The 23934-nt window shown below is 41.2% G+C and overlaps 2 protein-coding genes and 1 long non-coding RNA gene across 3 annotated transcripts in view; all 3 read left to right on the forward strand.

Moving 5' to 3' along the window:
- Positions 1-14926, forward strand: part of LOC135522911 (B-cell receptor CD22-like) — a 43112-nt gene extending 28186 nt beyond the window's left edge. The window contains exons 6-8 of the mRNA XM_064949606.1: positions 13127-13220; positions 13334-13391; positions 13696-14926. Coding sequence (XP_064805678.1) covers positions 13127-13220; positions 13334-13391; positions 13696-13968 — 425 coding nt within the window. The 3' untranslated portion in view covers positions 13969-14926. The remainder of the gene's footprint in view (positions 1-13126; positions 13221-13333; positions 13392-13695) is intronic.
- LOC135522987 (sialic acid-binding Ig-like lectin 9) lies at positions 6797-8575 on the forward strand. The gene is made up of 3 exons (XM_064949723.1): positions 6797-7010; positions 7722-8108; positions 8259-8575. The coding sequence occupies exons 1-3, from the start codon at positions 6962-6964 to the stop codon at positions 8573-8575; spliced, it is 753 nt and encodes a 250-aa protein (XP_064805795.1). The 5' UTR covers positions 6797-6961.
- Positions 14927-15861: 935 nt separating the features above from the next.
- Positions 15862-21293, forward strand: LOC135522913 (uncharacterized). The gene is made up of 3 exons (XR_010452740.1): positions 15862-16082; positions 17407-19587; positions 19812-21293. It is a non-coding gene; the product is annotated as an uncharacterized LOC135522913 (long non-coding RNA).
- Positions 21294-23934: the final 2641 nt, after the last annotated feature.

The following is a 23934-nucleotide window of genomic DNA, read 5'->3' on the forward strand; positions in this document are numbered from 1 at the left end:
TGAAGAGGGCACAACAACACCTATACCCCCTCAGGAGACTGAAAAGATTTGGACTTTGTCCTCAGATCCTCAAAAAGTTATACAGATGCATTGTGTCATTTTGCAGTCACTTTTATTGTAATTAAGAATATAATATGTTTCTAAACACATTCATGTGGATGCTACCATGATTACGTATAGTCCTGGATGAATAGTGAATAATTATGAGTGAGAAACATCACACCCACCACCCCCCCCAAATTACTAACCTCCCCGTCATTGCAGAGGTGAGAGGTTAGCATGTCTTGGGGGTGTGATATTTGTGCGTCTGTGAACAAAAGAGAAGAGAAATCGTTGATAAAGTCAATCATGAATAAATCAGGTTTAATACAAATTGCAACAGGTAGACAACATCCATCATAGAAGCAGAGACAATGTCTTACTGGCCTCTTGGAGACAGTCCCTTTATTTCCTAATCAGACCAACACATGTTCTGTAAACACCAGCCTCTTGGAGACAGTCCCTTTTATTTCCTAACCAGACCAACACATGTTCTGTAAACACCAGCCTCTTGGAGACAGTCCCTTTTATTTCCTAACCAGACCAACACATGTTCTGTAAACACGAGCCTGAGAGGCTTGTAGGAAGTCAAAACAAAAGACAGTGGCTCTGTCAGCTACTACAGAATCAGTGTTTAACAGAATACAACAATAATCAGTATATCCTTTCTCCAGTCTGGCATCAATCACTATAATCAGTTATGAGTTTAATGCACAACATACAGCATTGAGTCTAGTGACCATCAACCCAAGTGTTACAAACAGCACACTGGAAATCATGTAACAGAAAGGTCAAATATATGAATATGTTGAACATTATATGAATCACTCTAAACTGAATCTGAACTTTATTCATCTTAAATATCCCCATTACATGTCTATTTTCATGTGTGTATTGTTGAGAGTTATTATGTTGTTTTTATTTTGAGTGTTGTTCAAGAGACACAAATGAGGCTGCATTTGAAGTTGTTCATTACTTGCACTGTAATAAAAACCCACCTGCTGGGTAAAGTACGTCCTCAGCTCCTGAGTCTCCTTCTCCCAGAAGGCCTTGGGCAGGTCCAAGAGGGTTTTGTGTAGAAGGGATACAGCTTTTTGTCAAAATGAACTTTTCCCAGCAAATGTAGTAGAACTTTTGCAGCAGGTTGGGAGAATTAACGTAGCAGGTTAGGATAATTAGATTAAGGTAAGAAAAAGGGTTAGGGTTAGCTAAAATAAAACATAAAATCAACTTAAGAACCTCATTTTGACAAAAGCTGTTTCCCATCAAGACATGAGCGTCAAAGCGGTACACCTTGCCCTGAAGGTTGATGGCTCCCTCCTGTGGCTCCCAGCCCACCATGCTCTTCCTGGCAGATAGAAGTGATGTAATGAAAGAGGAAGTGGGTGCAGGAGAAATGGAGGAGTGTGTGATAATCCATCAGCTACAATTACAGTTACTCTGTTTCTGGCAAAGTCTGTTTTTCATGCTGAAAAATAATATCAGAACCGGGAATCCTTTCCTGAATTTAACAAAGCAAGTTGGATGGATTTTGGTTTATGATTTACCTACATTTAAAAAAAATCAAGCCTGTGAGATAGAGGAGAGGGAGATGGTTATGTTGCAGAATGTTTCCGTTGTTGTATCATGGGTGGACTTGGCTACTTGGGGGCCTGTAACAAAATGCTGTAAAGGGGTCCCCTTCCCCTAAAAGGGTTATTTACCCACCACACATACATTAACTGCAATGAATATTATTATCCCACAATGAAAACTATCTTGTGTATAAGTGTTTCATTTTGGGCAGTAATGAAATGTATAGACCATATAATGCTGTTGAGTCAGTGGCTGACACACACTTTGTGTGTAGAATCAGTCAGTGGGCAGCTGGGGCCCATTTCATTTGAAACTGGTGAAACATGGATCAGGCCAACTCTGCAATGTTTCAAGTGACTGAGACTAATTGTTCTGGAGTAGAAGGTTCATTAGAAAATTACAATGTTCTTAACACTTCAATTAGCATACCATGTTTTCACAACTGATGTTGACACCCATCACATAGACTATTCAAGCATCCTGTCATACAAATACACTTATTAGGAAGTATGTCACTGATGAGTTATGAGATATGTCACATGAATTTCAGCACTTTAGTTTGTCAGAACACACTATGTGTGTGTGACAGTCTCTCCTGTGGACCGTTTACATCAGTGTAAGGCAAGTGTCAACTACTTCACATCTTATCTTTATATTGTAATCATGAGATTCAAAATGTTCAATGTACGGCTGTTAGTTCATGTATTAGCTTCACAACTGAAGAACCTATGTGACTATGGACTAAAGTTTCAATGTGATACAGTATGTGTCATGTGACCTACTCTACCAGGAAGTGAATGTTTGTACTGTTTCAGGTGATCAGTAGTGTGTGAGTTCTCACATGGCTTGTCCTGAGAACATGTTTTTTCTCATTGGCCTCTTTATGTCAGGTGTCCACACAACAACAATTAGTCATGAATCAGACATAAAGGAATAACCACAAGTCATTATATTTTATGGGATGTGCTATATTCCAGCCTTTTAATTGTGTAGAAAAGTGTACAGTTAATTCCTGATTAGTGTATTTTAATAGTCTGGATTCAAACAGTCCAGTGAAAATGTATTTTGCATATTTTTGATACTGAATGTTATCAGATAGAAACATGAGTGAACAAGAAACACAATAATGACGTACTTATTTCATTAATTTCTTAAACAACGTTATGCAACACCCAATGTCCCTTTAAAAAAGTAATTGCCCCCTTACACTCAATAACTGGTTGTGCCTCCTTCAGCTGAAATGACTCCAACCAAATGCTTCCTGTAGTTGTTGATCAGTCTCTCATGTTGCTGTGGAGGAATTTTGTCCCACTCTCCCATGCAGAACTGATTTAACTCAGTGACATTTGTGGGTTTTCAAGCATGAACTGTCACAATGTCTCATTTGGGATTGTTCTGGACTTTGACTAGGCCATTCCAACACTTTTAATTTGGTACATTAAATCAATTTTAATGTATTCCTGATTGTGTGTTTTGGAATGGTGACATAACCAGTTATTGAGGTGGGAATGACTTTTTCACACAGGGGTGTGGGTGTTGCATAACTTTGTTAATGAAATAAATTAAATAACTATAACTATTTTTTTTGTTATTTGTAAACTCAAGTTCCCTTTATCTAATATTAGGTTTTGGTTGAAGATCTGATAACATTCAGTAAAAAAAAGAAGCAAAATAGAGAACCAGAAAGGGGGAAACCTTTTCATGGCATTGTATGTTCATGTGAAACCGACGTCAGTGTTTGGTTAACAGTATATCTTCCACCACTGTCCCTGTCCCCATACCGGGCTCAAAATAGTGGTCATCTGCTCACAAACACACGTCACCTCACTCCTTGACAACACACCAACCAATTGAAAAATCACCTGTACATTGAAATAAATTCATATTAATGTTATTGGGAGAGACTGTACCAGTAATGTGTATAAACCCTGGATCGCTGATTCTATGTAACGGCCAATGAGAGACTTTAAATCCACCGGTCTCTATATATGGTACTCCCCAGAAGAAGCAATCCTCCATAAGAATTAATGGAATTATACAGTATTTAAATCAAATGTTTCATGGACTATATTACATGTATTTAAGTTTTTTGTTGTAGAAGGGGAAGGTAAAGTTAGTACTCTTTTAAGAAAATACTTTAATATCTTTACATGTTTATTTATTTTATTTGTTAAGTTCAGGTGATATAAAAAGTATGAGCTGGAGCAAACCCAGAGAAAATGACTTAGTGTAGAGGTGCTGACTAACGGTGAATACACTGTAAGCTATAAAAACAAAGAGAGTTGCACACTCTATATATATATATAAACTCCCAGTAATTTATTAAGGAAAACACCAACGTTTTGGCATCACTGTTCCTTCTTCAGGGTAAAGTCATGAATGCTTGAACCAGGTTATGTAGACAAACAGTGGAATTAGTGCAACAATGACAATCATGAGGGTTGTGTCACAATTATGAGGTTAATTAGAGTGAATTGAGTGAAACTGTTAATAGACAATAGTTTACATCATATTGAAAATATTAGCCTATTGTTATCATTAAAATTAGCATAAGATTAGCACTAACATATATTCTTGTTTAATTTAATTTCACATGTATTTAATTGTTTACAATTTAATAAAATGTTGTTACATGTAATCTTTTGGTTCATCCATAATGCATAATAAGCATCATCAACAGGGGGAACATATTGGTTGTACGCTGATAAACTGTAGAAAGAATACATTAATTTAAAAGACTTCTTCATCAAACTAATTGTTCATAAGAAAGGCCTGAGATCAAAGTCAATATTAAGACAGTAGGGGTCAATGTATTAAATACCTCCTCTCCTTGGTTGGCCAACATGCTCAATGCGTGTGTATATGTGTGTGTTTTTGAGTGAGAAGATGGGATGGTTAGCTTCAACAAAGTGAGCTGCTACTGGATAGTCAGTGTTATTACACCTGATTGAGCTGCGGTGGTTGTCACACCCTGACCTTAGAGAGCTTTTTATGTCTCTATTTTGGTTTTGTTAGGGTGTGATTTGGGTGGGCATTCTATGTTCCTTTCTCTATGTTTTGTATTTCTTTGTTTTGGCCGGGTATGGTTCTCAATCAGGGACAGCTGACTATCGTTGTCTCTGATTGGGAACCATACTTAGGTAGCTTTTTCCCACCTATGTTTTGTGGGTAGTTGTTTTCTGTTTAGTGTTTTCTGCACCTGACAGGACTGTTTCGGTTTGCACTTTGGTCTTTGTGTTTCAGTGTTCAGTGAAATAAAGGTCATGAACACTTACCACGCTGCTCTTTGGTCCGATTCCTCCTCATCAGACGACGACACACGTTACAGTGGTCAGCTATGCATTGTTTTAATTGTCTTTTCGGTTGTCCTATGAAGGTTTTTCCACATGAACATGTGATGAGAGAGATTACTCCCTTTATCTTGCAAGAGATGAGACCCCAAACAGGGATTTTTCCACCTGTATGTGGGTGTCTGAAGAAGGATGTTTGTGTTGTGCTATTGCACTGTGAGCATGAGCCACATTGGTATTTCCAATTTGGATTGTGTGTCAAGAGTGTCTGAGTGGGCTCAGGGGGCATGTCAGATCTCACTAAGCTATCCTCAATATTACGACCACACTTATAGACCACCAGTGGGGGATCCTTGAAGAGGTTTGCCATTCTATAGTCTGACTGCAGAATATGCCAGTGCTTCTTCAGGATTGCTTTCATTTTCTCTGAACACTTGGTGTACTTAGTGCAAAATATTTGTTTTTATTCTTTGGTTAAGTTTTTAGCATTTCCTCTCGTGGTTTTTGAGATATTTTCATCGTTGCAGCATCAAGAGTTTTTTTCCATGTCGCCTCTGAATTTAAATTTATTTTTAATTTTCTTAGCATTGCTGTCAAAATCTGAACTGTTGGCCACAGATTTGTTTAACCCTGCATAACTGACTGTATGGTAGACCATTCCTGAGGGGAAGGGGATGCATACTATCCTCACGTAGCAGGGTATTGAGGTCTGTTGACTTTGTGTACAAGTCTGTATGTTATGCATAACTTTTAACAAGGCACACCTGTTAATTGAAATGCATTCCAGGTGACTACCTCATGAAGCTGGTTAAGAGAATACCAAGAGTATGCAAGGCTGTCATCAAGGCAATGGGTGGCTAATTTGAAGAATCTCAAATATAACATATATTTTGATTTAACACTTTTGGTTACTACATGATTCCATATTTGTTATTTCATAATTTTGATGTTTTCAATATTATTCTACAATGTAGACAATAGTAAAAGAGAGAACCCTTGAGTAGGTGTGTCTAAACTTTTGACTGTATATAATTAGTAGAAAATTATACTACTTGCTTTTGAAAATGCAAATAATTTTGTTCACTTATAAGGAATAGGAAGTACATCACATGCCATTGTACAACTTGAATTGCAACACTTCAGTTTGTCAGAACTCACTATGGGTGTGATATCATCTCCTTTTCTGTGATCGCTTTTCAAGATTCAAGATCGTAAGGCATTTGAAATGCTGCTGCTGTTGGTTCATGTTATAGCTTCACAACTGAAAGCCATACACCCCTTTCCTTTTGTGAGCCACACAATACCCCATAATGACAAATAATTTCTAAAAAATGTTTTTTGTTATTATGGGGTATTGTGTGTAGATTGAGGGGAGAGAACAATTTCATCCATTTTCTAACAACATAACAACAAGGGGAGAAAAGTCAAGAGGTCTGAATCATTTCCGAATGCACTGTACGAATTAAGGTTCAATTTAATACATTTGAGTAATTTAGCAGAGACACTCTTATCCAGAAGGATATACAGTTGGTGCATTCATCTTATGATAGTCAGGTGAGACAACCGCATTACATTAATAGTAAGTACACTCAAGCAGGTACCAGCAAAGTCAGAGCTAGTGTGTGTGTGTGTCTGTGTGTGTGTGTGTGTGTGTGTGTGTGTGTGTGTGTGTGTGTGTGTGTGTGTGTGTGTGTGGGGGGGGGGGGGGTCAAGTGCGGATGTTAGATCACAAAAGGCTTTTTTGAGGTTGGGCTGTGAAAAGGGGGGAGGGGTGGAGGTGCTGTGGGATTATTTAAAAGGCCCTGAAGGGGTAGGGTTTCTGATGTTTTCGCAAGATGGGCAGGTAGCTTCAGGGCGAAGCTGGTTCCAGCATTGGGGTGCCAGGACAGAAAAGAGCTTGGACAGCCTGAGCGGGAGCTGCCCTCCTGTAGGGGTGGGAGAATGGAGTGCTCGGGTGTTGGGTTTGAGCCTGAAGGTAAGGAGGGGCAGTGTGTTGATTTACTAAATGTGTGTATGTTTGTACTGTTTCAGGTGATCAGTAGTGTGTGAGTTCTCACATGGCTTGCCCTGAGAACGTGTTTTTTCTCATTGTCCTCTTTATATCAGGTGAGTCTTACACACAACAACAACTAGTTATGAATCAGACAGAGGAATAAGTACAAGGGATGATGTTTCATACTATGAGCTGTATTCCCATCTGTCTCAATGTATAGAAAAGCATAGTTTAATCGTCTGGATTCAAACATTGTGTTCCAGATATGTTCATGATCCAGTTTAGGGCTTGGAGTCGTGACATCAGGAATCACCTGCACATTGAAATGAGTTCATATGTTTTTGCTGCAGAGAGAGTTACTGTACTGAAAAGATCATATTACACACAGAAGTGTGTATTTTGTAAGTGGTTCCTCAAATTGTTCCACATAGTTGGGGGCAAAGGAACATAGGAAAAAGGAAAAACTGACTCAAAGATGAAGCAGCTATTGGATAATACCAACTTAGTGAGTTTCAAGATGCAATCATTGGCTGGAGAAACGGTAGGGTCTCTCTACTGAAGGAAGTGTTGCAGGTCACAAAATATAATTTAAGTCTGCATTAAGGTGTCTGTAATAGAATATACTTGTCTAAAACAAATATAGACATTAATAAATGCATTTCTATCGCTTCCAACATCTGTTTTACACTGGAGGAGGAGTAACAAGATGGCTGTGCAGTTGCCTCCAAACAGAGGCCCCTGTCTGTCATCTAGGGTTAATACACATCATTGGACTGAACTGAAAAGACATCAGAACCTCCCTGATGTTGTCCTTTATGTTGCAGGTGTTTTAGTCTGTTTTGGTCAACGAGATTTGATCACCACAATGCCAGATAAACTGGATGTACTGACTGGCTCCTGTGTGCAAATCCCATGTTCATTTGATATTCCTGACCAACATAAGGATACATTTAACAGCGCAATACTACCCTCTGGTGTGTGGATTAAAGAAAACTCAAACTTTCGTGAGCGTCCGGACAGAGTGATATTCAACAGTAGTAAGTTGGTCAACAGATATCAAGGGGAGATAACTGGAAACATGTCCCAGATGAACTGCACCACAGTCTTCTTCAATGTAACCACCAGTTACACTAATAAATACTACTTCAGGATTGAGAGTCAACCATTCCGTGCAACAGATCCAGATAAGTCTGTTGAAATAGATGTCAGTGGTAAGAGACAATTTATCTTTTAACCAACAATTTTTTTCCAGTTTAGATTCCTTGCATCAAAGATAAACGTTGAATTCCTTGCATCAAAGATAAAACAAGTGGACAGTTGAACTATTAGTGTAAAATATATTTATCTACAATGTATTACAGATTTTCCTTACAGTCCCATCCTTACTGTCTCAGGTGAGGTGAAGGAAGGGACCCCTGTCAGTTTGTACTGCTCTGCTTTCGCTCCCTGTCCTGAACACCCCCCTGAGCTGACATGGACCCTCCCAACACAGTTCACAACTGAGAACCAACTGCAGGAGAATCCAGACCAAACCAAATCAGTTCTCTCCACGGTGACCTTCACTCCGTCATACCATCATCATGAGAAGAACATCACTTGTACTGCAGTCTACCCAGTAGGGACAAGCAACAAGACAGCTGAACATAACATGATCCTTAACGTTTACATTTACATTTAAGTCATTTAGCAGACGCTCTTATCCAGAGCGACTTACAAATTGGTGAATTCACCTTCTGACATCCAGTGGAACAGCCACTTTACAATAGTGCATCTAAATCATTTAGGGGGGGGGGATGAGAAGGATTACATTATCCTATCCTAGGTATTCCTTGAAGAGGTGGGGTTTCAGTTGTCTCCGGAAGGTGGTGATTGACTCCGCTGTCCTGGCGTCGTGAGGGAGTTTGTTCCACCATTGGGGGGCCAGAGCAGCGAACAGTTTTGACTGGGCTGAGCGGGAACTGTACTTCCTCAGTGGTAGGGAGGCGAGCAGGCCAGAGGTGGATGAACGCAGTGCCCTTGTTTGGGTGTAGGGCCTGATCAGAGCCTGGAGGTACTGCGGTGCCGTTCCCCTCACAGCTCCGTAGGCAAGCACCATGGTCTTGTAGCGGATGCGAGCTTCAACTGGAAGCCAGTGGAAGAGCGGAGGAGCGGGGTGACGTGAGAGAACTTGGGAAGGTTGAACACCAGACGGGCTGCGGCGTTCTGGATGAGTTGTAGGGGTTTAATGGCACAGGCAGGGAGCCCAGCCAACAGCGAGTTGCAGTAATCCAGACGGGAGATGACAAGTGCCTGGATTAGGACCTGCGCCGCTTCCTGTGTGAGGCAGGGTCGTACTCTGCGGATGTTGTAGAGCATGAACCTACAGGAACGGGCCACCGCCTTGATGTTAGTTGAGAACGACAGGGTGTTGTCCAGGATCACGCCAAGGTTCTTAGCGCTCTGGGAGGAGGACACAATGGAGTTGTCAACCGTGATGGCGAGATCATGGAACGGGCAGTCCTTCCCCGGGAGGAAGAGCAGCTCCGTCTTGCCGAGGTTCAGCTTGAGGTGGTGATCCGTCATCCACACTGATATGTCTGCCAGACATGCAGAGATGCGATTCGCCACCTGGTCATCAGAAGGGGGAAAGGAGAAGATTAATTGTGTGTCGTCTGCATAGCAATGATAGGAGAGACCATGTGAGGTTATGACAGAGCCAAGTGACTTGGTGTATAGCGAGAATAGGAGAGGGCCTAGAACAGAGCCCTGGGGGACACCAGTGGTGAGAGCGCGTGGCGAGGAGACAGATTCTCGCCACGCCACCTGGTAGGAGATCAACGACCTGTCAGGTAGGACGCAATCCAAGCGTGGGCCGCGCCGGAGATGCCCAACTCGGAGAGGGTGGAGAGGAGGATCTGATGGTTCACAGTATCGAAGGCAGCCGATAGGTCTAGAAGGATGAGAGCAGAGGAGAGAGAGTTAGCTTTAGCAGTGCGGAGCGCCTCCGTGATACAGAGAAGAGCAGTCTCAGTTGAATGACTAGTCTTGAAACCTGACTGATTTGGATCAAGAAGGTCATTCTGAGAGAGATAGCGGGAGAGCTGGCCAAGGACGGCACGTTCAAGAGTTTTGGAGAGAAAAGAAAGAAGGGATACTGGTCTGTAGTTGTTGACATCGGAGGGGTCGAGTGTAGGTTTTTTCAGAAGGGGTGCAACTCTCGCTCTCTTGAAGACGGAAGGGACGTAGCCAGCGGTCAGGGATGAGTTGATGAGCGAGGTGAGGTAAGGGAGAAGGTCTCCGGAAATGGTCTGGAGAAGAGAGGAGGGGATAGGGTCAAGCGGGCAGGTTGTTGGGCGGCCGGCCGTCACAAGAAGCGAGATTTCATCTGGAGAGAGAGGGGAGAAAGAGGTCAGAGCACAGGGTAGGGCAGTGTGAGCAGAACCAGCGGTGTCGTTTGACTTAGCAAACGAGGATCGGATGTCGTCGACCTTCTTTTCAAAATGGTTGACGAAGTCATCTGCAGAGAGGGAGGAGGGGGGGGAGGAGGATTCAGGAGGGAGGAGAAGGTGGCAAAGAGCTTCCTAGGGTTAGAGGCAGATGCTTGGAATTTAGAGTGGTAGAAAGTGGCTTTAGCAGCAGAGACAGAGGAGGAAAATGTAGAGAGGAGGGAGTGAAAGGATGCCAGGTCCGCAGGGAGGCGAGTTTTCCTCCATTTCCGCTCGGCTGCCCGGCGCACTGTTCTGTGAGCTCGCAATGAGTCGTCGAGCCACGGAGCGGGAGGGGAGGACCGAGCCGGCCTGGAGGATAGGGGACATAGAGAGTCAAAGGATGCAGAAAGTGAAGAGAGGAGGCAGAATCAGGAGATAGGTTGGAGAAGGTATGAGCAGAGGGAAGAGATGATAGGATGGAAGAGGAGAGAGTAGCGGGGGAGAGAGAGCGAAGGTTGGGACGGCGCGATACCATCCGAGTAGGGGCAGTGTGGGAAGTGTTGGATGAGAGCGAGAGGGAAAAGGATACAAGGTAGTGGTCGGAGACTTGGAGGGGAGTTGCAATGAGGTTAGTGGAAGAACAGCATCTAGTAAAGATGAGGTCGAGCGTATTGCCTGCCTTGTGAGTAGGGGGGAAGGTGAGAGGGTGAGGTCAAAAGAGGAGAGGAGTGGAAAGAAGGAGGCAGAGAGGAATGAGTCAAAGGTAGACGTGGGGAGGTTAAAGTCGCCCAGGACTGTGAGAGGTGAGCCGTCCTCAGGAAAGGAGCTTATCAAGGCATCAAGCTCATTGATGAACTCTCCGAGGGAACCTGGAGGGCGATAAATGATAAGGATGTTAAGCTTGAAAGGGCTGGTAACTGTGACAGCATGGAATTCAAAGGAGGCGATAGACAGATGGGTAAGGGGAGAAAGAGAGAATGACCACTTGGGAGAGATGAGGATCCCGGTGCCACCACCCCGCTGACCAGAAGCTCTCGGGGTGTGCGAGAACACGTGGGCGGACGAAGAGAGAGCAGTAGGAGTAGCAGTGTTATCTGTGGTGATCCATGTTTCCGTCAGTGCCAAGAAGTCGAGGGACTGGAGGGAGGCATAGGCTGAGATGAACTCTGCCTTGTTGGCCGCAGATCGGCAGTTCCAGAGGCTACCGGAGACCTGGAACTCCACGTGGGTCGTGCGCGCTGGGACCACCAGATTAGGGTGGCCGCGGCCACGCGGTGTGGAGCATTTGTATGGTCTGTGCAGAGAGGAGAGAACAGGGATAGATAGACACATAGTTGACAGGCTACAGAAGAGGCTACGCTAATGCAAAGGAGATTGGAATGACAAGTGGACTACACGTCTCGAATGTTCAGAAAGTTAAGCTTACGTAGCAAGAATCTTATTGACTAAAATGATTGAAATGATACAGTACTGCTGGAGTAGGCTAGCTGGCACTGGCTGCGTTGTTGACACTACACTAATCAAGTCGTTCCGTCGAGTGTAATAGTTTCTACAGTGCTGCTATTCGGGGGCTAGCTGGCTAGCTAGCAGTGTTGATTACGTTACGTTACGTTAAAAGAACGACAATAGCTGGCTAGCTAACCTAGAAAATCGCTCTAGACTACACAATTGTCTTAGATACAAAGACGGCTATGTAGCTAGCTAGCTAAGATCAAACAAATCAAACCGTTGTAACGTTTCATGTAAGATTTAGTCACCGGTTCCTGAAGAATAGATCATTCTATCATGTTTCACTGATGATTGTAATAGAGTGGTTTTGATGAGAGTATTCAATATACCATATCCAGATACATTCTAAATGAACCCCTCTCCCCCAGTCTCTCCTAAGGACACCTCGGCCTCCATCAGTCCAGCTGATTCAGTATCAGTGGGCAGCTGTGTTAATCTGACCTGCAGCAGTACAGCCAACCATCCTGTGACAAACGTCACCTGGTTCCAGATCAGTGAGGGTGAAACAACACAGGTAGCATCTGGACTGAGTTACACCCTCAATGTGACTGTTGGTGATGGAGGACTATACTACTGTGAAGCAAGAAATAGTCAAGGCTGTGGGAAGTCAAATGAAGTGCAGCTGGCTATAAAAGGTAAAATGGGCACGAAGGACACAATCGTAGGTTAGATATACAATATATATTCAAAAGTATGTGGACACCCCTTCAAATGCGTGGATTCAGCTATTAAAGCCTCACATGTTGCTGACAGGTGTTTAAAATCGAACACACAGCTATGCAACTCCGTAGACAAACATTGGCAGTAGGATGGCAACATTCACTACCGAGTTACAAACTGCCTTTGGAAGCAATGGCAGCACCAGAACTGTTTGATGAGGGCTTCATGAAATGGGTTTCCATGGCCGAACAGCCGCACACAAGCCTAAGATCACTATGTGCAGTGCCAAGAATCAGCTGCAGTGGTGTAAAGCTCACTGCCATTGGACTCTGGAGAAGTGGAAATCTGTTCTCTGGCATGTTGAATATACGATTCACCATCTGGCAGTCCCGCGGACGAATCTGGGTTTTGACGGATTCCAGGTGAACACTACCTGCACCAAAGCATAGTGCCAACTGTAAAGTGTGGTGGATGAGGAATAATGGTCTGGGGCTGTTTTTCATGGTTTGGGCTGGGCCCCTTAGTTCCAGTGAAGGGAATTAACGCTACAGCATACAATGACATTCTATATTCCATATTAATGACTTTTGGTCAGGTAGTGTACTTGAGAGATCTTTTTGTGAGAATTGACCATAATATGTGCTGTATTTTAGGGCAAAAAGAGCCAAAAAACCCAATGGTGTTTGGGGTTGCAGCAGGAACTCTGGGGGCAATTTTGCTTATCAGCCTGATCAGTCTTTTTGTATGGTAAGAACTATTCCTGGCATCAACGCAAAACCATTTTATTTCTGCTGTGTTTGTGCTTTTGCATATGGAAACCCTCTCAGTGCATTCAGAATACCTTTGTAAATGTCTTCCAGGAGGAGAAACTCGAGGCTCCACGATGGACTTGAAAGGACAGACAGTCCACAGGGACAGGTGGGAATAAGGCTCAACTTACAAAACCATCTACAAAGGAAGTACTGAATTAATGCTGAAACTATTAAAAATCATGAGGTTAACATCATTTCAGAGCAAGTTTAGGAGGAGATGACCTCATCGAAAGCAATGCCACATCTTGTAATGGACTTTGACAGTGTTTACTGTCTTTACACCTGTCAGTTGAATTGACATTTTCATTGATATCCCCTCAGTATGTGTTGTGTAACCTGCTGACCTTAGTTTTACACATTACTGAGCTTAGAGCTTTACACCAGTTCCTCTCTCTGTGTTCTCTCCACAGAACTCCCCGGTTGGGACAGTGTGTACTAACCAGGCCACAGCCGGAGAGGAACCAGAGGAACCTGCAGAAGACCAGCCTGAAGAGATCCACTACGGTGACATAGACTTCTCCAAACTACAGACCAAAGAGACCCCAGCTGCAGCCCAGGACAGGGTCCAGGGACAGGAGAGTGAGTACGCTGAAGTCAATGTGACCGGGAGAGGGGCTCAGGAACCACCTCTTAACAACCTAGATGGGCTTTATGCACAAGTGAATGAAATAAGTGCTTGTTAATTATTTTTCCAATAGTTATTAAGTGTTTTTATGTACACTATTGTCATTGTGTATCTGTTTTCTATTGGTACTTTTGTTACATTTATAATTGTGTGCTCTTTGATTATCTGCATATTTGTAGAATTTGCTGGGATGAAAAGTGTTTAACTGTTACTATAGTGTTGATACGATGATGCAGGCTACTCTTTATTTTGGACCATTTATTTTGAGTGTTGAGTTCACAGAGCATCTGTTTAATGGGTTCCAGTATAGAGGAACTGCTGAGTTCAACTAGCTCACTGAAGGCAGTTTAAGACCATATAAAGTCAATGATGACTGAGGAGAGAAGACACAGTTAGTTGGAGAGACAGTGGTCTGATACAAGACAGGAAGTTGGTGCAGGAAGTCTACATGATGGCAGAATGGTGTTAACGTCTACCAGTCACTGTTTATCTTCATCTTTTGTGCAGTTACCACAATAACAATATCTATTTTCAGTTTATATATATTTTGAAGATGTAGTGTCAGTTTTATGTTGAATGTTAAGTCAAAGAAACAATTGAGGCTGAATTTAAGGTTGTTGTCATGACTTCCTTCCGAAGTCGGCTCCTCTCCTGGTTCGGGCGGCGTTTGGCGATCCACGTCACGGTCTTTCTAGCCATCGCCGCTCCATTTCTCATATTTCCATTTGTTTTGTCTGCACACCTGGTTTTCATTCCCAATCACACTACATGTATTTATTCCTCTGTTCCCCCTCATGTCTTTCTGTGAGCTTGTTTCGTGTTACCTGTCATGTTTGACTTGCATTTTCTGGTGTGCGTTAATTCCGGGTTTTATTTCACGAGGTTTATTTGCTTGTACATATTATTGTGACTGTTTGCGTTTCCGACGCAGTGGCGTCCGTCTGTTGGTTTCTCCTGCCTAAATAAAGTGTGCGCCTGTTCATCTCTGCTCTCCTGCACCTGACTCCGCTCCCAGTACACACACCATTGACAGTTGTTTATTAATTGTACTGTAATAAAAACCTTTAGATTCAATTTCCATGAAATCTTTTGGTCTTACTGGTCCAACATTTGACATATTTCATTCAAATTGATTACATTTAGATGTGTCACTGGCCTACACACAATACCCATTAATGTGGAATGATGTTTTGAATAAAACATTTAATTTAAAGATGACATATCTTGAGTCAATAAGTATTCAGGAAAATATTTGCTTAACAAGTAGCATAATAAATTGCATGGACTAACTGTGTGTGCAATACAAGTGAATGACTACTTCATCTCTGTACCCCACACATACAATTACCTGTAATGTCCCTCAGTCGAGCAGTGTGTTTCAAACAGATTTAACCACAAAGACTGGGGAGGTTTTCCAATGCCTCGGAAAGAAGAACAACTATTGGTAGATGGGTAAAAAAAATCATTGAATATCCCTTTCAGGGAAGTTATTAATTACAATTTTTAATGGCGTATCAATATAGCCAGTTACTACAAAGATACAGACGTCCTTCCTCACTCAGCTGCCGGAGAGGAAGGAGAACGCTCAGGGATTTTACCATGAGTCCACTGGTGATTTTAAAACATTTACACAGTCTAATTGCTGTGATAGCAGAAAACTTAGGACGGATCAACAATTTTGTAGTTACTCCACAATACTAACCTAAATGACAGATTGAAAAGAAGGAAACATGTACGAATAAACACATTCCAAAACATGCATCCTGTTTGCAATAAGGCACTAAAGTAAAACTGCAAAACAATTGTCAAAATAAATGTACTGTATTGTGACGGACCTGAATTTGTCTGAACCGTCTCAGTGCAGCTCCTTCCAATAGGGCCTTTCCCTTTAATTCCCAATTAAATAGCCAGCATCAGCTGCGCAAAAGGGGGGTTGTGATGGAGACGTGAATGAGGATGTGTTCAACCCTCAGTTCCCGACGCTTTTCTATTCTGTTGTTTTGTTGCCGTTAAACGTGTGTTTTGTAGTCTAATAGAGTTTACCCAGGGTCGGATCCACTCTTTGCGTCCGTGGACTACACCTCTCCGTTCTTCGTGGCCTTTCTCCGCTGGAGATCTATTGGCGGATTGGATTGTCTGACTGACCGACTGACTACCACCTTTTTGTATACGGTATTTCATTTGTTTTGATGTCATGTATACTGTGATGATTTATGTAGTTAGTTGTAGTTGAGGACTTAGTAAGAGTTGATACGCTTTAAAGTTCTGTGGTAAAATAATTGTTATATTGATTGTATGATTAATACTGGGTTTACGCTACACATGAATGAATGGACAAACATTGCGTGACTAAGGTCACGGGAGTTCCCTGAACTCCTTTACCGGGCTGGACTCTTTTTAAGCCCGAGGTACAGGACATTTCTAGAAGAACCAGAACTCATTGTGATATAATAATATGTGTGTAATCATTGATGTTGCTAATACAACCCACGCAAAATAATGTAGTTGTTTTTGAAGTTCTTTCCAATGTTTTAAGGGTTTATGAAAAGTTTATTTCCATCCTGACTTTTGCACAAGTCCTTTGTATTGGTGTAGACTTGACGGACCAGATGGGACTCATTCCCTCCCAAACTAAAAGGAGAAACCAATGTTTTCTCTGGTAGGCACAACCTACCTGGCACCCCTATAAATAATAACCTCAAGTCAAAACCGTTACATAAAAATGTATGTGGACATGGCCTCCATTAGGCACAACTCCTTACACAGAGTTTCTCTGGTATCCACTTCTGTTCAAGACCAACAAACCAAGTACCAGACTCATAAGATGGGCTCTACGGTTGCAAGAGTTCACCTTTGCAGTAGAATACAGGAAAGGAAAATACAACACTGTTCCAGATGCCTTGTCCAGAGCTCCTGCTTGTGATAACGGTGGCCCTCATCTTACATGTGCTACTGTCCGGAATGCAAAGGGTTATATTTGGGGCAAATCCAACACAACACATCACTGAGTACCACTCTTCATATTTTTAAGCATGGTGATGGCTGCACCATGTTATGGCCGTCTAGCAATGATCAACAACCAACTTGACAGGGTTTGAATCATTTTTTGAAGAATAATGTACACATATTGTACAATCCAGGAATGCTCTTACAGACTTACCCAGAAAGACTCACAGCTGTAATCACTGCCAAATGTGATTCTAACATGCGTCAATTAGATATTTCTGTATTTTAATTTTCAATTCATCTGCAAACATTTCTAAAAACGTATTTTATCTTTGTTATTAAGGGGTATTGAGTGTAGAGGAGTGAGAAGATACATATTTTCACTTTGCTATTAAGGGGTATTGTGTATAGAGGGGTGAGAAAATACATATTTTTAATATTTTTTATTTGAGGTTGTAACACACCAATGTTTAAGTCAAGAGGTATGAATACTTCCTGGGGGCACTGAGTACACCAAACATTAATTGAGGTGCACCCCTTTTGTCTCCAGAACAGCCTCAATTCATCAGGGCAGGGACTCTACAAGGTGTTCCAAGGGGATGAAGGCCCATTATGACTCCAATGCTTCCCACAGTTGTGTCAAGTTGGCTGGATGTCTTTTGGGTGGTGGACCATTCTTGATACACACAGGAAACTGTGTGAATAAACCCAGCAGTGTTGCAGTTCTTGTCACAAACCAGTGCGCCTGGCACCTACTACCACACCTCATTCAAAGACGCGTACATTTTTTTGTCTTGCCCAAACACCCTCTAAATGGCACCCATACACAATACACTTCTCAATTGTCTCAGGTTAAATAAGGTTTTTAAGCCTTGTCTCCTCCCCTTCATCTACACTGATTGAAGTGGATTTAACAAGTGACTTCAATAAGGGATCATAGCTTTCACTTGGATACACATGGTCAGTCTATGTCACGGAAAGAGCAGGAAGATACATTTGAACTGATTCTGATCTATCACCTAATACCTACTCATAAATCCATGGACAGTGAGTGGAAGCCTGAACTGTATGCAGACACGTTGTTTATTCGTAAATTTGTACATTTTACCCACATAAAGGCAAAGCAGTTTCCACATAACTGGCTCTCTCCTGTTGCTGGCTCATAACTGGCTTTCTCCTATTGCTGGCTCATAACTGGCTCTCTCCTCTCTCCTGTTGCACACGGGACACACTCTTTTCACACCACTTCAATAAGAAATGATTTTGGTAGCAGGTTAGGAGCAGGGACAGATGACTGAATGGCCCCAGATAGCATATGATATCAAAATGTGTAGAATTACAGGAAATTAGCTTTTAAACTGAAACCTTTCCTATCGACCTCATTTAAAAAAAAATATATATATATATATTTATTTATTTATTTTTACCTTTTTATTTAACCAGGTGTGCTTGTTGAGAACAAGTTCTCATTTGCAACTGTGACCTGACCAAGATAAAGCAAAGCAGACACACACAACAGACACACACAACAACAGTTACACATAGAATAAACAAACATACAATCAATAATACAGTAGAATAATCTATATACAGCATGTGCAAATGAGGTAGGATAAGGGAGATAAAGGCAATAAATAGGCCATGGTTGCAAAGTAATTACAATATAGCAATTAAACACTGGGATGGTAGAATGTGCAGAAGATGAATGTGCAAGTAGAGATACAGGGGTGCAAAGAAGCAAGATAAATAAAATAAATACAGTATGGGGATGAGGTAGATTGGATGGGCTATGTACAGGTGCAGAGATCAGTGAGCTGCTCTGACAGCTGGAGCTTAAAGCTAGTGGGGGAGGTAAGAGTCTCCAGCTTTCGTGATTTTTGCAGTTTGTTCCAGTCATTGGCAGCAGAGAACTGGAAGGATAGGCGGCCAAATGAAGAATTGGCTTTGGGGGTGACCAGTGAGATATACCTGCACCATGGCAAAATGTGTTGAAATGCAGGAAAGTAAGCTCAGGGTCCCAAATGCGGTCATCAAACCCTGGTTTAGGAGAGCATTTTCCCTAACCCTAACCCTTTTACCTAACCTTAACCCCAGTCTCCTAACCTGCTGCATAAGTTCTTATAAACTGCTACAAAACAGTATATTCCGTATCAAAGTGGAGTGAAAGGATTGTCTCTGTGGCATCCAGCCCAGCAGGCTCCTCTTGGCAAATAGACTTCAAAGAGGAAGTTGGTGTCGGAGAAGTTGAGTGGTGTGTGAGAATCACTCAGATACAATTACAGTTACTCTGTTTTTCATGTAGAAACATAATGTGACAACCATATGTTTTGTATCGATCTCAAATTAAACTTTTACTTTCTTTATTTGAAAAAATTAATAGTGAATTTTGGTTCATAAATTAACAATATTTTTTTAAATCCCACAGATATTCCCATTCAAGCCTGGGAGATACGGGAGATGGTTTTGCTGCCAAAAGTTTATTTTAGCAATTTATTGGGGTCAGACTTAGTGATTCAGGGGCCCGTTTCAAAATGCTGTTGACCTGTCCTACCGTGAGAAAGGGACACTAAATACAGTAGTATTCCTTTAAAATGATATCTCATACACTTATTAGGAAGTATTTCACTGATGAGATGTGAGATATGCCACATGAATTTCAGCACATTAGTTAGTCAGACCTCACTATGTGTGTGACAGTTTCTGCTGTAGACAGTCTACGTTACCGTCTAAGGCAAGTATCGACTTCTTCACTATATTTTCTGTTAATTATAATGTTCAAAATAAATAAATAAATGATGAGTAATGAAATTCAATATGTTCTTAAGAACTGCTGTTTGTTCATGTATTAGTTTTACAACTGAAGGACATTGAGTATTTGATATGGGGAGAGTTCAATGCAATGTGTTGTGTGAGTTAAGTTACTCCACCAGTAAGTGTATGTTTGTACTGTTTCAGGTGATCAGTGGTGTGAACATGTTTTTTCTCATTGGCCTCTTTATGTCAGGTGAGTCTTCCACACAACAACAACTAGTTATGAATCAGACATAAAGGAATAACCACAAGTCATTATATTTTATGGGATGTGCTATATTCCAGCTTTTTAATTGTGTAGAAAAGTGTACAGTTAATTCCTGATTAGTGTATTTTAATAGTCTGGATTCAAACTGCTGTGAAAAAGTTTTTGCATATTTTTGATACTGAACATTATCAGATCAATCAATCTGATATTAGATAAATGGAAACTGAGTGAACAAATAACACATTTACATACTTATTTCATTTATTTCTTAAACAAAGTTATGCAACACCCAATGTCCCTGTGTGAAAAGTAATTGCTTCCTTATACTAAATAACTGGTTGTGCCTCCTTCAGCTGAAATGAAAACCAACTATACATAGTTGTTACTGTAGTTGTTGATCAGTCTCTCATGTTGCTGTGGAGGAATTATGTCCCACTCTCCCATGCAGAACTGATTTAACTCAGTGACATTTGTGGGTTTTCAAGCATGAACTGTCACAATATCTCAATTGGGATTAGGTCTGGACATTGAGTAGGCCATTCCAAAACTTTAAATTTGTTGCTTTTAATCCCTTTTCATGTTGACTTGATTGTGTGTTTTGGAATGGAGGCACAACCAGTTATTGAGAGTAAGGGGGCAATTACTTATTCACACAGGGGAATTGGGTGTTGCATAACTTTGTTAATGAAATAAGTTAAATAACTATAACATTTTTTTTTGTTATTTGTTAACTCAAGTTCCCTTTATCTAATATTAGGTTTTGGTTGAAGATCTGATAACTAAAAAGAGAAGCAGAAAGGGGGAAATACTTCCTCATGTCTCTGTATGTTCATGTGAAACCGACATCAGTGTGCGGTTAACAGTACAGCTTCCACCACTGTCCCTGTCACCACTCCTTGACAACATACCGACCAATTGAAAAATCACCTGGACATAGAAATAAGTTAGTATTATGTGAGCGGACCAAGTCATTTGGTGTCACTCTGAAACAGAAAGGTGGAATAAACAAGTCAGGAGTAGGTTTTCTTGGTTGAACGCAGTTCTCTATTGAGAGATTTCTGACAACACTCCAACACAATCAATGAGAATCTCCCAAGGAACAACATACATCTTCTTCTTTAGATGACACAGGAACACAACGATTATCTTTAAACTATAACAACAATCACAGATTTGTCACTGTCTTAATGGCCCTTCTTTGGCTAGATCCCTTCTCTTGGTAGCCATTCTACAGAGAGGGTTTGTCTCTCCTCTCCCTGCTGGTTTCATCCTCTCTCTTATAGGGAAAGAGAATATGTCATTAGTACCGTCAGCTGTGCTTAATTACCTCTGGTTACCTTGTCTCAACATGCCTTGTTGGGCTACTATCCGTGAGCCCAGCCTGCCCACTGGTGGTCCTTCCACAACTATTATTATTGGGAGAGAATGTAACAGTGATGGTATAAACCCTGGATCGCTGATTCTATGTAACGGCCAATGAGAGACTATGAAACCACCGGTCTCTATATATGGTACTCCCCAGAAGAAGCAGTCCTCCATGATAATTAATGGAATTCTACAGTATTTAAATCAAATGTTTCAAGGACTATATTACATGTATTTAAGTATTTTGTTGTAGAAGGGACAGTAAAGTTAGTACTCTATAAATAAAATACTTAAATATCTTTACATGTTTATTTATTTTATTTGTTATGTTCGGGTGATATAAAAAGTATGAGCTGGAGCACACCCAGGGAAAATGACTTAGAGGTGCTGACTAACGGTGAATACACTGTAAGCTATAAAAACAGAGTTGCACACTCTATATATATATATATATATAATATATATATATATATATATATATAAACTCCCAGTCATTTATTAAGGAAAACACCAACGTTTCGGCATCACTGTTCCTTCTTCAGGGTAAAGTCATGAATGCTTGAACCAGGTTATGCAGACAAACAGTGCAATTTGTGCAACCAATGACAATCATAAGGGTTGTGTCACAATGAGGTTAATTAGAGTGAATTGAGTGAAACTGTTAATAGACAATAGTTTACATCATATTGAATATATTAGCCTATTGTTATCATTAAAATTAGCATAAGATTAGCATCAACATACATTATTGTTTAATTTAATTTCGCATGTATTTAATTGTTTCCAATTGTATAAAATGTTGTTACATGTAATCTTTGGTTCATCCATAATGCATAATAAGCATCATCAACAGGGGGAACATATTGGTTGTACGCTGATAAACTGTAGAAAGAATACATTAATTTAAAAGTCTTCTTCATCAAACTAATTGTTCATAAGGGATGAGATCAAAGTCAATATTAAGACAGTAGGGGTCAATGTATTAAATACCTCCTCTCCTTGGTTGGCCAACATGCTCAATGTGTGTGTATATGCGTGTGTTTTTGAGTGAGAAGATAGGATGGTTAGCTTCAACAAAGTGAGCTGCTACTGGATAGTCAGTGTTATTACACCTGATTGAGCTGCGGTGGTTGTCACACCCTGACCTTAGTGAGTAGTTGTTTTCTGTTTATTGTTTTCTGCACCTGAAAGGACTGTTTCAGTTTGCACTTTGGTCAGTTTGCACTTTGTTTCAGTGTTCAGTGAAATAAAGGTCATGAACACTTACCACGCTGCTCTTTGGTCCGATTCCTCCTCATCAGACGACGACACACGTTACAGTGGTCAGCTATGCATTGTTTTAATTGTCTTTTCGGTTGTCCTACGAAGGCTTTTCCACATGAACATGTGATGAGACATATCACTCCCTTTATCTTGCAAGAGATGAGACGCCTAACAGGGATGTTTCCACCTGTATGTGGGTGTCTGAAGAAGGATGTTTGTGTAGTGCTATTGCACTGTGAGCATGAGCCACATTTGTAATTCCCCTTCGGAATGGGTGTCAAGCGTGTCTGAGTGGGCTCACGGGGCAGGTCAGATCTCATGAAGCTATCCTCAATATAGTGACCACACTTAGATCACCAGTGGGGTTCCTTGAAGATGTGTACACAATTTTTTCGTCTGATTGTAGAATATCTCAGTGCTTTTTCGGGATTGCTTTAATTTTCTCTGAACATTTGGTGTACTTAGTGCAAAAGACAGTTGCATTGTTTTTCTTCTTTGGTTTAGTTTTTAGCAAATGCTCTCTCGGTATTTGAGATATTTTCACTGCAGAATCAATACTTTTTTTCCTTGTAGCCTCTGATTTTGAATTGATTTGTCATTTTCTTAGCATTGCTCTCAAAATATGATTGTTGGCAACAGATTAGTTTAACCCTGCATAACTGGCTATATGGTAGACCATTCCTGAGGGGAAGGGGATGCATACTATCCCCATGTAGCAGGGTATTGAGGTCTGTTGGCTTTGTGTACAAGTCTGTATGTAATGCATCATTCTCTTTAATGATGCATAAGTCCAGGTAGTTTATTTTTCTCTCAACAGTCTGCATGGTGAATTTGAGATATTCAGAGCTCTCATTTAGCAGAGTTTGGAATTGATTTAGTTCCTGCTTCCTTCCCAGAGCACAAAGACATCATCTATGTATGTAACGACGTTCTTCGTTTGTCGCAAGAAAGTCGGGCCGAAATGCAGCGTGTTGGTTACTCATGTTCTTTAATGAAACAAATAACGGAACTATACATGAAATAACTAATAAATACAAAACAACAAAACGGAACGTGAAACCTATACAGCCTATTTTTATTTTTTTTAAATAATTTATTATCTTCAGTACCATTCATTCTTTACAACTCATAATTTACATACATACTCAAATAATGGTATTTATAATTTAACTAATTAAACTAAACATAAACCCCAAACAAAACCTCAGGGGAGCATCTTCCCTCCCCGTCACCCTACAAAATACCTTCCCCTATCTCCCTGTCCCTAATCTATCCTCTTACAAATCTAAATGACACCCAGCCCTAAACCCCCCTTCCACCTCTCCCGAGCAGCATGCTGCCCCCACTCCCTCTCCTCCCTCTTCATCCTCCCCCTCAAATCTCCTTCCACTCTCCTCACTATCCCTTCCACCCCCCAATCTCTCCCTGTCT

Source organism: Oncorhynchus masou, chromosome 30, assembly GCF_036934945.1.
Source record: "Oncorhynchus masou masou isolate Uvic2021 chromosome 30, UVic_Omas_1.1, whole genome shotgun sequence".
NCBI lineage: Eukaryota > Metazoa > Chordata > Actinopteri > Salmoniformes > Salmonidae > Oncorhynchus > Oncorhynchus masou.

Excerpts from the sequence above, each read along its gene's own strand:
- LOC135522987 (XM_064949723.1), top strand. The coding sequence starts at position 6,962 with ATGGCTTGCCCTGAGAACGTGTTTTTTCTCATTGTCCTCTTTATATCA. Across the intron at positions 7,011-7,721 it reads CATTGTCCTCTTTATATCAG|GTGTTTTAGTCTGTTTTGGT; the intron begins GTGAGTCTTACA and ends TTTATGTTGCAG. Across the intron at positions 8,109-8,258 it reads TGTTGAAATAGATGTCAGTG|ATTTTCCTTACAGTCCCATC; the intron begins GTAAGAGACAAT and ends AATGTATTACAG.